Source organism: Heliconius melpomene, chromosome 6 (assembly GCF_056956725.1).
Source record: "Heliconius melpomene rosina isolate 202511_hmr_F chromosome 6, ASM5695672v1, whole genome shotgun sequence".
NCBI classification, from domain to species: domain Eukaryota; kingdom Metazoa; phylum Arthropoda; class Insecta; order Lepidoptera; family Nymphalidae; genus Heliconius; species Heliconius melpomene.
The window spans coordinates 13161211-13175297 of record NC_140394.1 but is presented as its reverse complement, the minus strand read 5'-3'; the positions used below and the strand labels follow the sequence as shown (position 1 = coordinate 13175297).

At 34.2% G+C, this 14087-nt stretch overlaps 1 protein-coding gene across 3 annotated transcripts in view; it reads left to right on the top strand.

The window, feature by feature from the left end:
* Positions 1 to 2444: 2444 nt before the first annotated feature.
* The window catches only part of LOC146538638 (seminal metalloprotease 1-like), a 34022-nt gene continuing 22379 nt past the window's right edge, over positions 2445 to 14087 (top strand). Inside the window, exon 1 of one of the 3 annotated variants that reach the window (XM_085187206.1) lies at positions 2445 to 3079. In XM_085187206.1, the coding sequence (XP_085043332.1) occupies positions 2902 to 3079 (178 nt within the window). In that variant the 5' untranslated portion in view covers positions 2445 to 2901. The remainder of the gene's footprint in view (positions 3080 to 14087) is intronic. The other 2 variants (XM_085187205.1, XM_085187204.1) reach the window with 2 other exon arrangements.

Sequence of the window (14087 nt, the reverse complement as noted above, 5' to 3'; positions counted from 1 at the left end):
CTTTACTTTCAGTGATTGGTCTAATTGATATTTATTTACGTTTTGGGATTATTTTATCTATTACCGAAAGCTTTTGTCCACAATGGTCCGAGCTTGGATTAGTAATAATTTGTTGTTCTAAAGTCTCACAATGACAAAAAACGTTATTTTCCGCGATTGCGACGTCTCACAGTGGTTGATAATCATGGGTGGGAAGACCCATTAGGAAATGATGGATGGCTAAGTCCTCCATAGCGGCTATACGCCCGGTAAGCTCACTCTTTTTAGTGTTTCTGAGTGATGCCTCCGTCAATAGTTGCCTCCGCTTTCTTTCACTAAATTGCTGTCTTAAAAAAATTTTTGAACTGTTCCCAAGTTGTGAATTCTTTGATTGAACAAGCAGCTTCCGCTTTCGCACTCAGTTGACTAAGTATGTATTATAAAGAATGGGTTTATGAACTGTACTAGCAAGGTCATATACGTTATTACAATTAATTATGAAAGAATTTGCGGTTTCCCTACTGCCATCATAAGGTTTAATAAACTTGAATGTGTTTAAGTCCATCTCTACGGATAAAGTAGTTGGTCTAGTCGCCTTAGGGGGATATTACAGTTTTATTTGTCTCTGCACTAAAAGGCAACTCCGGAATGTGTACACTTAACTTTTTGTCTTCCTACTTTTTTGTTACTTTAGGCATAACTGATATATTATTGGAGATACATAATTATATTATACACAAATTTATATTGAACATTTATGATATAAAACAATAAAATAATTTTAAACAATAGACTCACTGGAATGCGGCTGCATACACTGTCATAACGATACACCGAAATAAGATATGCATTCCGGACAGCAAAGTGACGCTTCGACGCAATGATAATGGAAACTTAAATTGTGGATACTTCTTTGGATGGAAGGATGCTCAGGGTGATTGCCCGGATACGTCTCGTTATCCCTCAGGATATTAGATGGTGTTACACTTCACTTCCTTAACACTTTTTATTTTGTCACTCACACGAAACACGGTACTCGATATATTAATCTATAATTGTTATAAAAAGGGAATACGATAGTTCACTGGCGGCTGGCTGGCTGGCTTTTTGGCGAACTGGAAATTTCCGTATCCCACCGCTGCCACCAAAATGTTGTAGGGTCCCACGCGGATGTATTTTTAAAAAAGATTTATTAATTTTAAAACGATTGTTGGGATTTTAGCACTATTTAAGGAGATAAATGAAATCACGTTACACTCAGTACACTCGTTACAAAGGAAGAGACGCTTTATTGCATAGACAACCGGTATCTTAACAAAATACGCGCAGGATGGATCGAAATAAAATTATGAATGAATGCATAGGCGTTTTGCGTGAACATATTCCCGCGCGTTGGCGTCTCTCTTTCAACCAGATTCTTCTCCCTCAGAAAAGGCAGGTAATGGGCCGATTTTACTGAATGATCTGCGAAGGATACCACTGGACGTCTTTACGTCGGCAACTCGGATGACTCCATCTGAGCCAGGATGCACAGCAATCACTCGACCCATCTTCCATTTTAAGGGGGGTAAATTATCTTCTTTTAGAAGCACCAATGAATTGAGTTGTAGCACACCCTTACATGATATCCATTTAGTTCTAACCTGCAGCTCTGAGATGTACTCCTTATTCCACCGAGCCCAGAGGTGTTGTCTTAGTTGCTCGATGCGTTGAAATCGGGTTAAGGAATTTATGGACAAGCCCATTAAATTATTTGATGCCAACGAAGTCAAGGGACGACCAATTAAAAATGACCAGGTGTTAATGACTTCTAACAACGAACTAAAAAGTGAAAAATAATTATATAAAGATTTCATAATTTTGAAGTCGGTGCCAAGTAAAACAAACAGGCTTAGTAATTAGATATTGTAGTAAAGGTGTTGTAGCATTAGTTTGACACCGACTTCAAAATTATAAAATCTTTATATAATTATTTTTCACTTTTTAGTTCGTTGTTAGAAGTCGGTTTTTGTTTTTGTTAAAAATTAATTTATTTTACGATTTTTAGTGATGGGTAGATCTTAAAATGATGCTTCTTGAACGAGTGGTGATGGTGGTGGTAGTGGTTGTCAACGAGTGGTTGTGATTGTTCTATGTAAAACTTCATTTAATTAGCTATTATTTTTGTGCAAAGTTACATTTTGGTATATTGACAAGAACAAACATAAAAAGTATTCGGGTGAATTCGGAATCTCCCTTTTTTGAAGTTGGTTGAAAATGAGAACATCCTCTTTTTTGAGATTGGTTGAAAAGAAATGCAACGATCAGGAATCTCACTTCTGACATCAATTTAAAAAGTTTTTGCTTGTAACTATTACAGTATAATTAATTTTTGACCAAAAAAAACAAACTTTCTCAATTTTCTCCGGATTCCATAATCGAAACCTAACCAAACTTTCACCAAATTATCCTTGAAGTGTATCCTTTCAAATAAAAAAAGAATCATCAAAATCGGTTGGCGCGACATTGAGTTATTCGGCTATTAGTCGCGCACATGCATAATGCAAATTTAAGACTTATGTGATTTTCTCATGGATACCATTGTCAGACATGGACCAAAAAAAAATGGGACCATTCGGGAAGCTATACCTTTCAAATAAAAAAAAAATTATCAATATCGGTCCACCCAGTTAAAAGTTATGAGGTAACAAACATAAATAATAAAAAAAAAAAAAAAAAAAAAAAAAATACAGTCGAATTGATAACCTCCTTTTCTTACAGAAGTCGGTTAAAAAATATCCAACTTCAGATTTTTCCTCAAAAAGGAGCTTTCTCTACCTGCTTGTCGAGTAAAAGGTGGGTGGCGGTCCTTTTTTTCAGTTTCCACAGCTCGAATTTCATCGAAATTGGTGTCAAACCTTCGGGCTCCGAAAGGCCTTCGAAATGGTGTACGAACAGCGGGGGTGCCCGGGGAGGTGCAGGCAAAAAGTGCCGAAAACTTTTCAGTGGTTTTTGCGTAAAAATGGCGCAAAAATTTTAGCAAAAATTTGGAAAAAATTTGCACAGATACGGCGCGGAAGACCCTACGACACGATACCAACAAGTCAAGAATCGACCCAAGGTAAGTGGTTCAAATTTCAATTTATATGTTAACTTTAACAAAAATTTTCTAAGTGATTTTTCAGGGTTCCAGGAATGTGTGAAATTTTCAGAATTAGCGTAAATAAAGTTTTTTCACTTAGATTTATTATATACAATAGGTTTTCGCAACAGAAAACTGTTTTGAAAAATACGATTTCTTATATCTCAGGGAGGGATTCTCCAGCACTGCACACACAGCTGGTACCCTTCTGGGGTAGTTTCTCTTTGAGTGCCGCTTTCATATTCCAGGGAGGGGTGGGGATTTGGGCTCCGGAGCTCGGCATTAGCTACTACTTAACGCCGGTTTTAAATGCCGTGGCTGGTAAGGATCCGATCGAGTCTGCCCATGCATGTTGCCATTGCTGGCGACGTGACTCTACCACACGTACTTTAGTCGCCTCTTACGAGACCAGCAGTGCCAGGGTGATCCTATTCTAGGCCGGTATCACACGGCAAAATCTATTATCCAAAAGTTTAAAAAAAAACCTCTTTTGTTTGTGTTCCTCTAATTGTGCCGATGTGTGTATATGCATATATATATATATAAACTAAAATGTTTATATAAACCTAAACTTATTACTAGAAGCGTGTTAACATAAAGACATGCTAACAACGACTTACTTTTCTCTATATTCTATATGGCTGGGAACGCAACTCGGCGTCTTCCGCGAATTCTAGCTAGTTACGTTCCCAGTAGCTAGTTAAACTTTCTAATTGAGAATTTACCTTTTTAAAAATAAAATACTAATTTAAATTAAAACTATTTAATACGTCTGATCGATTGTTGACATGACTACGAATCTTCATATTCTTTACCTCAACATTACATGGTTCGTCTAAGGTCATAACATAAGTCCCAATAATAGAATACTTATTGACATCCCCATTACAGGTTTGAGTTAGGGTGTTTCTAAATTTTGAAAATAGTATCCAACTTGTAGATGTGATTCTTTGGACCCTTATATTCTCTATGTCAATCTCTCTTTGCTCACATTGTGTTAAGTTATCTTCGAATTTTAAGAGCTGCTCGATACAAGTTATCTCAGGATAAAGAGTTTGATGATCTTCGTTACACAAGAATTGTTCTCCAGCAGCAAGTGACCGGCATGGTTTTAGGATCGGTAAGTATTTCGTACCCTTTGCCAAGAGGTAGGGATATTTAGGGATAATGGAAAATGTTTTATTTTCTGATTTACGAAAAATAGGTAAGGAAAATAATTTATAATAATTATAAGTAATGTTATCTGTAATTGGAATCTCCATTATAAACGTAATCTGGTTTTGCTTAATATATGATTTAATATTGATTGTTTCCTCTAGTTTTACCAAATTTTCCGCACTCGGCGTATATAATAAATTTTCAGTTTGAGATATTAAAACTAAATGTTGTAATAGTTTAGTAGAATTAATAATACTTTGATGTAATATGGATATTTTACTGAAAGCTAATGCAGTCTCTATTTCTCTTAACTTAATGAATATAGTACGAAAGTTACTTACGAACAAATTAAAAAGACTTACTATATATGTGGTATATACTAAATGATTATCCTTAGAAACTAACTCCTTGATCATAGATTCAACAATTTTCAAACGCTCATTTAATACAAAAGAATTTTGATTCAAAACTTCAGTAGTATTTATAAAACTATCAAGCATTTTAGATATTAAAGTAAATTTGTTCCTCATTGTAGTTTGATCATTTGCGAGCTGAGAAATGATTTTTTCATATCTTACAGCGTCATTATAGTCTAAATTCCCATTAATAATTTTAATAAGAGAACCCAATGGATTGAAAAGGCCTCTCTTGAAACGTTTTTGTGGAACTAGCTGTTCATATTTCTGTACGGTGATGTCGCGAATATATTCAATGTGAAATCTTGCAACTTGGAAATCACGTAAGTAAAAAATATTTTTATTAATTAAATTGTTAAATTCATTGTATTTATTTATAACAAAGTTTAAATCATCATATATTTTATTTAAATTTAAAACCTTAATTATAGTCAAGTAATCTGTTTGAAGATACGCCTGACCTTGTTTTACAGGATACACACCTGGATTATTTTCAAGAGATTGCAGATGAAGGGCCAGCACAGATCCCATTATTATCAGTATCAGCAAACACCACCTGCGGAGGGCGTTTTATATTTTTAACGGGAACTTTAGATTTTCTTTGACCAATTTGTATCGGTATAACATTATTTAAATCCTTTCCTATAATTTTGGCCTTATGATATCGCGGTTTATCCTTGCTTTTCCGTTTATTAACGTCTTTTGTAAATATAATTTTTCCTAATGGAAGATCTATTTCATCTTCACCACCTCTACTTTCCTTTACCTTCTGCTTAATTTCAATCATTTTTTCGGCTAAGTGTTTATATAATACTTTTAAACGTTTTGCATGATCTTTAACCAATTGCTGTATGTATTGTTTCTCTAAATCTATATCAAATAAACTACTTGAATCCGTATGACCAAATACTACTTCGAAAGGGATTAGACCTGTGGCAGAATGGATAGAACTATTATAGGCAATAATGGAATACATCATCACTGATGGTGCATCCGTGCATTTCTCTTCGTATTTCGCGCATCTATAAATTTCATTAATAGTAGAATGTAAACGTTCAATCAATCCCATCGAATTAGAATTGTTAGGGGAGCCGATATGGATTTCGATTTTATGTAAACTCAAAAATTCTTTCATTAATTCACTATTAAATTTGTTACCAGGATCGGAACTAATCTTTTTAGGGGTACCATAAAATGAAAAATATTTCTTAAGTGCACGAACTACTTCCGCGGTTGATCTATTATCTATTGAAATGGCTTGACCCAATTTACTAAATGCATCTATAATAGTCAAATAGTAATTTCCTTCTATCTGAAAAAGATCAGTGAATAATTCTTGAAACGGGGCGTCTTGTGTTTGAGTCAACTGTAAAACAGGTTTAAAAGGTTTTCTATCGTATTTCATTTTACAGCATGTTTCACAAGCGTTAATAATGGCTGAAATGGTTTCTTGCATATTGTGCCAAAAATAATTCCTACGTATACTTGCTAGAGTTTCCTTAATACCGCGGTGACATGTTTTACCTTGGTGATGTTTTAATACGATAGCTTTTTGTTCTTTTTAATTTTCTATAAAAATTACTCGCTCTGCTCTAAATAATAGAACGGTATCCTTCCTAAATAATTCTATGACAATACTAGTAAACTGTTTCCGATGTTCATTATTTTCAAAATAAATGAAATACTTGGTTTTTGGTTTAATATACTCCTTTAAAAATTGTTTAACTAAATCTCTATTATAAGTGGGTAAAAATACTTCTAACACCTTTTGCTTTTCACGTGAAAGATCGCGAACTTGTATTTCATTCTTAAACCATGTATATACTAGAATTTGATTTGGCTTTGTGTCTATTGCTTCGTGTAATATTGGTATACCTGACGATTCTACGATATTAGCGGAATGAACTGAGTCTGTTTTGGATGTTTCAGACGGTGACCTAACCGGATAGTCACATGTCCTAGGTGAACTCGGCACTGATAAAGTTTCGGAATCGGAAAGGGTTATAAGTTTTTCCCTAGAACTACATTCTGATATAGACATTGTACTAGAGTAATTGCGTTGCCGTAGCCCTTTCTCTTTCTTATCAAAATTTACTATCATAGAGTCTTTTTCATCGTCTGAATGTGTGGCATTTACTCTAATTCTTGACAAAGCGTCCGCATTTAAATTTTGGTTTCCCTTTTTATAAACTATTTCGTAATCGTAGTCCTGAAGTCGAAGGCGCCAACGAGTAAGTTTACTACTTGTATCTTTTTGTGAGTTCAGCCATGATTAAAGGCTTATGATCGGTGTATATCATGAATTTCTTACCGTAAAGATATGGCCTAAAATGTTTTATAGCCCAAACAATAGCAAGACATTCGCGTTCTATTGTACTATATCGAGATTCCATGTCACTTAAGGTACGACTAGCATACGCGATTGGTTTATCGCTACCAATGGGACCCTGGGATAGAACTGCTCCTAACGCGACATTAGAAGCATCAGTAGTCAAAATAAAAGTTTTATCAAAATCAGGATACTGCAAGAGTCATTTGTTAAAAGTTCCTTACATTTGTTGAATGCATTCATATAATTTTTATCTAAGACAATTTTATTTCGTTTTTTTAAGCAAGACGTTAATGGTTTTGTAACATGAACAAAATCTTTAATGAACCGCCTATAATATCCAATGAGACCTAAAGACGATTTTATTTCAGTTGTCGTCTTGGGTATTGGGTAATTTAATACGGCAGTAATTTTATCGTCATTTGGTTAAAGACCGTCTTTTGTTATTGTATGTCCAAGGTAAATTACTTCTTTTCGTAGAAATTCCGATTTATCTAGTTGGATTTTTAAATTCGTCTGTGTTCGGTCAAAAATGGTTCTTAATTTTTGAATATGTTCATCTAGGCTAGCTGAAAATATAATGACATCATCTAAATAGACCATACAATGTATTCCCTGTAACCCTCTTAATATACTATCCATAGCCCTTTGGAATGTTGCTGGGGCTGTTTTTAAGCCAAACGGCATTCTAAGGAATTCATAATGGCCATGTTGCGTGCTAAAAGCCGTTTTCTTTATGTCTTGCTCGTCTACCTCTATCTGATGGTAACCGCTTGCCAAGTCAAGCGTAGTGAAGTATAAGCTTTTGCCAAGTTTGTCCAGTAGGTCAGTAATATTAGGTAGTGGGTAACGATCGTCAACAGTCACTTCATTAAGACGTCGATAATCGACTACCATACGCCATTTTACTAAACCTGATGCATCAAGCTTTTTGGGAACTAAATGAACAGGTGCATTCCACGGGGAATGTGATTCTCTTATTACATTATCTTGGAGTAATTTTTCAACTTGTCTATTAATTTCGTCTGCTTGCGCAGGAGCTTGCCTATATGGTCTTATAAAAATAGGATCTTCACTCTTAGTACGGATTTTATGTTTAACTTCGTTGGTAAAACTTAAGGGTAGTTCATCACAATAAAATATATCCCTATATTCGTGACATAATTCTAGTATTCTAGTACGTTCAGTTTCGTTAGTGTGGTCTAATCTAAGTTTTTTTAAATTTTGTTTCAATATTTCGTCGGTGTCAGTCATTGTTTCGTTATTATTTTTTATGAAGTTACATTCTGAAATATTAATACTCGATGTTTTAAACGCTTTGCTAATAGTCAAAGTCAGGTCTATCTAAAGTGTTTTGAATTATTGTTGATGCATATCCATTAATACAATTTACTAATGCAGAAGGCATTCGTATACCAGGTGTAAACTCTTTAAATTCAATTACTGCTTCTCCCGTGTGTAAATCAGTAGGGATCTTTACTCGTTGTTCACACCGAGGTTGTAAATGAACGAGATAATTCAAATTATTAATTATAGGAATATCAGTGGTCTTAGTTCTCAGTAATAAATGTTTGAGGTCAATAATTGCGTCCAATTGTTTAAGTAAATCGTTTCCAATAAGTCCGTCATAGCGTTCATCTACATCATATAAATGAAATTTATGATAATCTGTAGTATTAAAAGTCGGAAATAAGGGAATTTCAATAATTTCTTTGTGTAGGCTAGAAGCATGTGTGCTAATAACTTTAAAAGGTTCATATTTAATAAAATTAGGAAAATATTGGTAAGCAATACGGGGGCTAATAAACGAGCGAGTGCTGCCAGTATCAATCATTAATTTTGCATTAATTTCTGGAATAAAAATATGAGGTAATTTAAGATTCGGGTCACAATTTAATTCTATGATTTCTTATTTTGCGAGGCTTCTGTTTGAAAATTTTCCTCGGCTGATGGAGTTACAATATAATTGTCTATTTCGTCAATAGGTGCATAAGGCACGTCCTCAACATACGGTTCGTAATTCATATAGTCATAAGGATCATAATCGTAGTAATAGTCGTATTCCAATTTTTCATTTTGTAAATCAGTTTCATTTAACCTAAACCCTTGTTGCGCTATTTGAGATCGCGGGGGTGCCGTTCTCATAGATATGTCAGTTGATTCTAAGCGGTTATTCTGAGGTGGTCTTTGACCAAACTGTTGTGGTGTCATAGTAGGATTTTGGGGATGCTTATACCCAAATTGCGGATTTTGGGGTGGCCTATATCCGAATTGTGGATTTTGGGGAAGCCTATATCCGAATTGTGGATTTTGGGGAGGCCTATACCCGAACGGTTGAGGCTTTAGTAATGTTTGCTGCGGTTTATATTCAAATTTTGGTTGTTGTGTAAATTGAGGTCTAATAGTATGGATTCCAAAATTATTTTTTTTCTGAGGGGTAAGATTATTTTGTGTAGATGACGACCCTGCGACGTTAGGTGTTGGCCTCGGTGCCGTTGAATTATTAAGAATGCGATTACGAAGTTGATATTGTTCATGAAAATTAACCTCCTCTAAAACTATTGATAGAGCTTGTTCTAATGTACTAGGTGATTTAAGTCTCACAATACGCACCATATTTTCTGGTAAATTATAGAGAAAAACATTTAAGGCTGTGTGGTTATAAATAGCAATTTTCGCATTTTTAACTTCTTCATCTGCCGATAAATTTACTTTAGATATTAACAGGGACCGAATATTTTGTATTCTGTTACAAAACTCTAAATTTGAAATCTCGAAATTTTTATACATTCTTCGCTACGTGGGTCACCAAAATGTTGTTCCAATAATTCTTTTAACTCAGGCCAAGTCTCGATATCCTCACGCTCAGATAACAACGCGGCGGCATCATCTATTAATCTACTAGTTATAGCATGTTATACATAAATATTCTGATGCTGATGACCACGAAATTTATTTATAATGTACTCACATTTTCTAAAAAATAAATTTAATATTCTTTTGTCGCCACCGAAAAGAGGAATTAGTCGTAACATTTCATTGGGTATTGGTAATACGCTATTTGACGCTAAAGGAATTTCTCGCGATTGTTTCATTTTGTAGAGTAAAAATTAACAGAGAGCTCTGAGCTTTAACACACACAAAAATATAAAATATATCAAAAACACATATAACAATTATGTATATAAAATAGCACACAGTAAATTAAAAATATAAAAATAGTAGGAAAATAAAACACAATAAAATTATTATTATTTTTTTTTATTTCATAAAACATAAAAACAATTACGATCGATTTTTAGATCATTAATTATTATATATATATTTTAATTACTAAAATATTTTAATAATATTACTTCTAGAAGTTAATTAGTCTATGGAGATACTTTTCTTAGAACTACAGGTTTAATAGAGTTTTATATTAAAACCAGATACGTTATAATGCGAGACGTTCAATCCCAAAATAACGCCACTTATATTTATTGTAAATCTCAAATAGAATGTGGGAATATAAGAAAAAGGAAGGCAAAGAGTTTTACTCACCGACCCATCGCTGATCCCATCTTCTTGTTCAACTTATTTCTTTGGTTCGTGGATAGCCTAAGTCTATTCGCACTGTACTCGCGATTTTTGGGCGAATTTGGACACCCAAATCTACAAGACACGCAGACCTTTGATAGACTATCCTACCGGCTGCGCCAGTTAAACTTTCTAATTGAGAATTTACCTTTTTAAAAATAAAATATTAATTTAAATTAAAACTATTTAATACGTCTGATCGATTTGGAGATCACAACAATATTAATTCTTAAAGTTAAAAATATTTGTATTACAAAAGTTATAATGTATTGCGACATTTAACATGAATTTTTACGAAACAATAAAAGTGCTTATAACAATAATGGGAATATTCCGGTGGTCTCGCTGAGCCAGCGGAATAATCTCGCTTAACCTAATACTGAGGGTTTGGGTGAGTGCATAACTAGCTTGCATAACTAGTTTCTTTTATAACATAACAAAAAAGTAGTAAAATATATTTTATTGATATTTCAAATTGTTTTTTATTGTTTTCAAAAATCACTTCATCATAGTTACAAAGACTGGTTTCTTCGTTCAGTATTTTAAAAAACAAATTATTTAATAAATGTGTCTTTCAAGAATTTTTGTGCTAACATTTGTATTTAAATTAGTTTTTGCAAATCTGTGGAAGAACGGAATTGTGCATTATAACATAAATAACAAGGAATATGGTAATATACATATCTATATATATAAATATTGAAAAAAAATGATTCACACTGTATCTTGTAGCAGGTAAGGCAGAGGGAATCCAGTGCCAAGACACTTCGTTCTGCACACATTGCCCATCGCACCCGCAACGAATACACGTCGCAAAAATGTATACAGCGAAGTTACAAGAAATGAAAATACTTGCGTTATGTGGTCTCACTTAACCTGTTAACCGGGGAATTAGCTATTGCTCAACTCGTTTCAGAAAGGGGGCTTTTTCTTCGCAGCGATAAGTATATAAGCGGAATATCGTTTTTAACTTATGGTTTTTATTTATTTTGATAAAATATTTTATAATTCAAAGGAATTTATTGAACAAATTATAATAATTATTTCGCAGTATGATATTGCTTAAAACAGTGTGGCATATACAAGGCTACACATCAGTCAGGATACCAGAATCTCGATTCTCTCCTAATACCTTTGGAATAACACACTTTGCATCTCCTGGTTACGTTTACTCTTGGATGGTATATAATCCGCAAAATGTCTTTCAATTAGTCTAGATGGTTTTGGTGTCAAAGAAAGGCGTCCCTTACTAGTTGATGGCGACTGCGACACATAGAAAGAAGAAGCATAGACCATGCAGCGCCCGTTTTCCCGTTAATAGCGGTCAAGTGAGAGATTACAAGAACATGAAAATTCATGACGCGTCGACAATATGATGGCATATATATAACCACTATAAGATTTAATACATAAGAACAACGTAGAACGTAATCCGTTCAATATATTATGATTAATTTCCATGACGAAAAATTTCGTCATGCCCATTGCAGTGGGCTCTTATGTATGACGAAATATTTCGTCATACCCAGTTAACAGGTTAAACTCATACTGAAACCTGCAAGTGCCCATATTAAAGCCTGTTGGACGCCTAACTAACACGTCTTCAGCACTCACCGAGAGTTTTAGATAATCTCTGTCGACCTCACGGTCTGCTTCAGACGAACTATCAGACACCATTGGCTTATACAACATTAGAGATTCTCCTGGTACCACTGCACTAAATTTTCTATACCCTTTGATACCTTTTATGCCACTAATAGTGTATCTATCTATATCTAATCGAGAACTAGAGATTTTATAAGGTCCAGTATATTGACTACCTAATTTTGTTGTTATACCTGTAGTACGATCTCTCGATACCTCGCCTTTCCAAAGGACTATTTCTCCTACTTTATATTTCCTACAGCTTTTATTTTTTTTATCGTAACAGGATTTCATAACCGTCATATGCCTATCTATTCGCGCCTTAGCAATCTTTCTACGTTCGTCTAATTACGCCGCGGCGGTTTTGTGACTACTAGAGGTTGTTGGATATGCAAAAGAGACTTATTATGAGTAAACATTAAATTGAATGGAGTCTCCTCCCTGGAAACTCCTGTTACCGCATGAGGAGTATTATTTATCCCCTACACTACGTCTGCTAATTTATCATCCCAAGTACACTCACTCTCTGTGGAAGTATTGAGGCCAATAATAATTGTCCGGTTAACTCTCTCTACTTGTCCATTTGAACGTGGGGAAGGTATTGCATTTAAAACGTGCTTAAATTGCTTTTGTAGTGTAAATTCTTTAAAATACCTGCTCGTAAAAGCTATACCATATTTTACCAAATACAGACATTATATCTTTCAAGTGCCTAATTGTTTCAATTGAATTGACACCCCTGACTGATCGGGCAAAGACAAATTTAGAGAAAGAGTTTAGTGAAAGCTGTTTTGAGCGGCCCAAAAAGAGATACATCGAGAGGCTGCATTCTATGAGATGTGTGTGGCGGAAGAGAACATATGAATGTGACTTGCAATATTCGAAAGTTGGGAGAGAAATATGACTAGCGTGGTTGTCAAGTATTAAAAGAATGGGTTCATCAGCAGACGGCTTAGCTTTAAAATGTGCCAAACAATCAAGAAACAAAACTTCATTGATCCAACCTTTGTCTGAGCATTTGTATAGCGCCCCTTCTGGACTATCTTTCTCGAACAGAGGAGTCAACCTTTTTCGAAGAAAAATAAATATCGGTGGGACATATCCGCCTGCAGCACTCATAGCACACAACAAAGTTATATCTCTTCCTCTCTCCCAGCTGGTTATGAATCCCACTCTCTTCTGTCCTTTTGTGGCCAGAATTTTCCCCGTAGTCTGCACGGTTGAAATGCCTGTTTCATCGCAATTATAAATGTTTTTCTGTATAAATCTATGCTTTTCCATCAGCTGGCCCAGTACCTCATAAAACAGAAGTACTTCTGTTTTATTAAAGGCTGTGATCCTATTTATACTGGTCGCCTCCGGTTTTCTGACAAAAATCTAATTTCTAGCCATAAAAGCAAGCAACCAATCACGTCCAGCCATTTTTAGAGCTTTGTTAAAATTATGCTTTAGGTTACAATTTTCAGCATATTCGAAAACCACTCTTCTTATTTGATTTGATTATTATATGAAATAGGTTTAATTATTGTTTGTATTTAAAGTTTAAATTTTATTTAAATGCTTACAGGCATTTGTTATATAGTGAAGTATATTGTTCATTTATATTCTTTTTATTTGCTATGTACTAAACATATATTGTAATTAGTATGCGAAGCTTTAGAGGAGAAGGTGGCAATGTGGCCCCCCATTTTGATTTTAGCTTATAACATTTGAAGTAATGGGTCTGTGAATTAATATTATACATAAAAACATTCAGCATTTATCTGTTTAATTATATTTGAACATGTTTTTAATGAAAACAAATTATTATGTGAGAAATAATTACTATTTAAAAAAAATAGAAATTCAAGTAATTGAGACA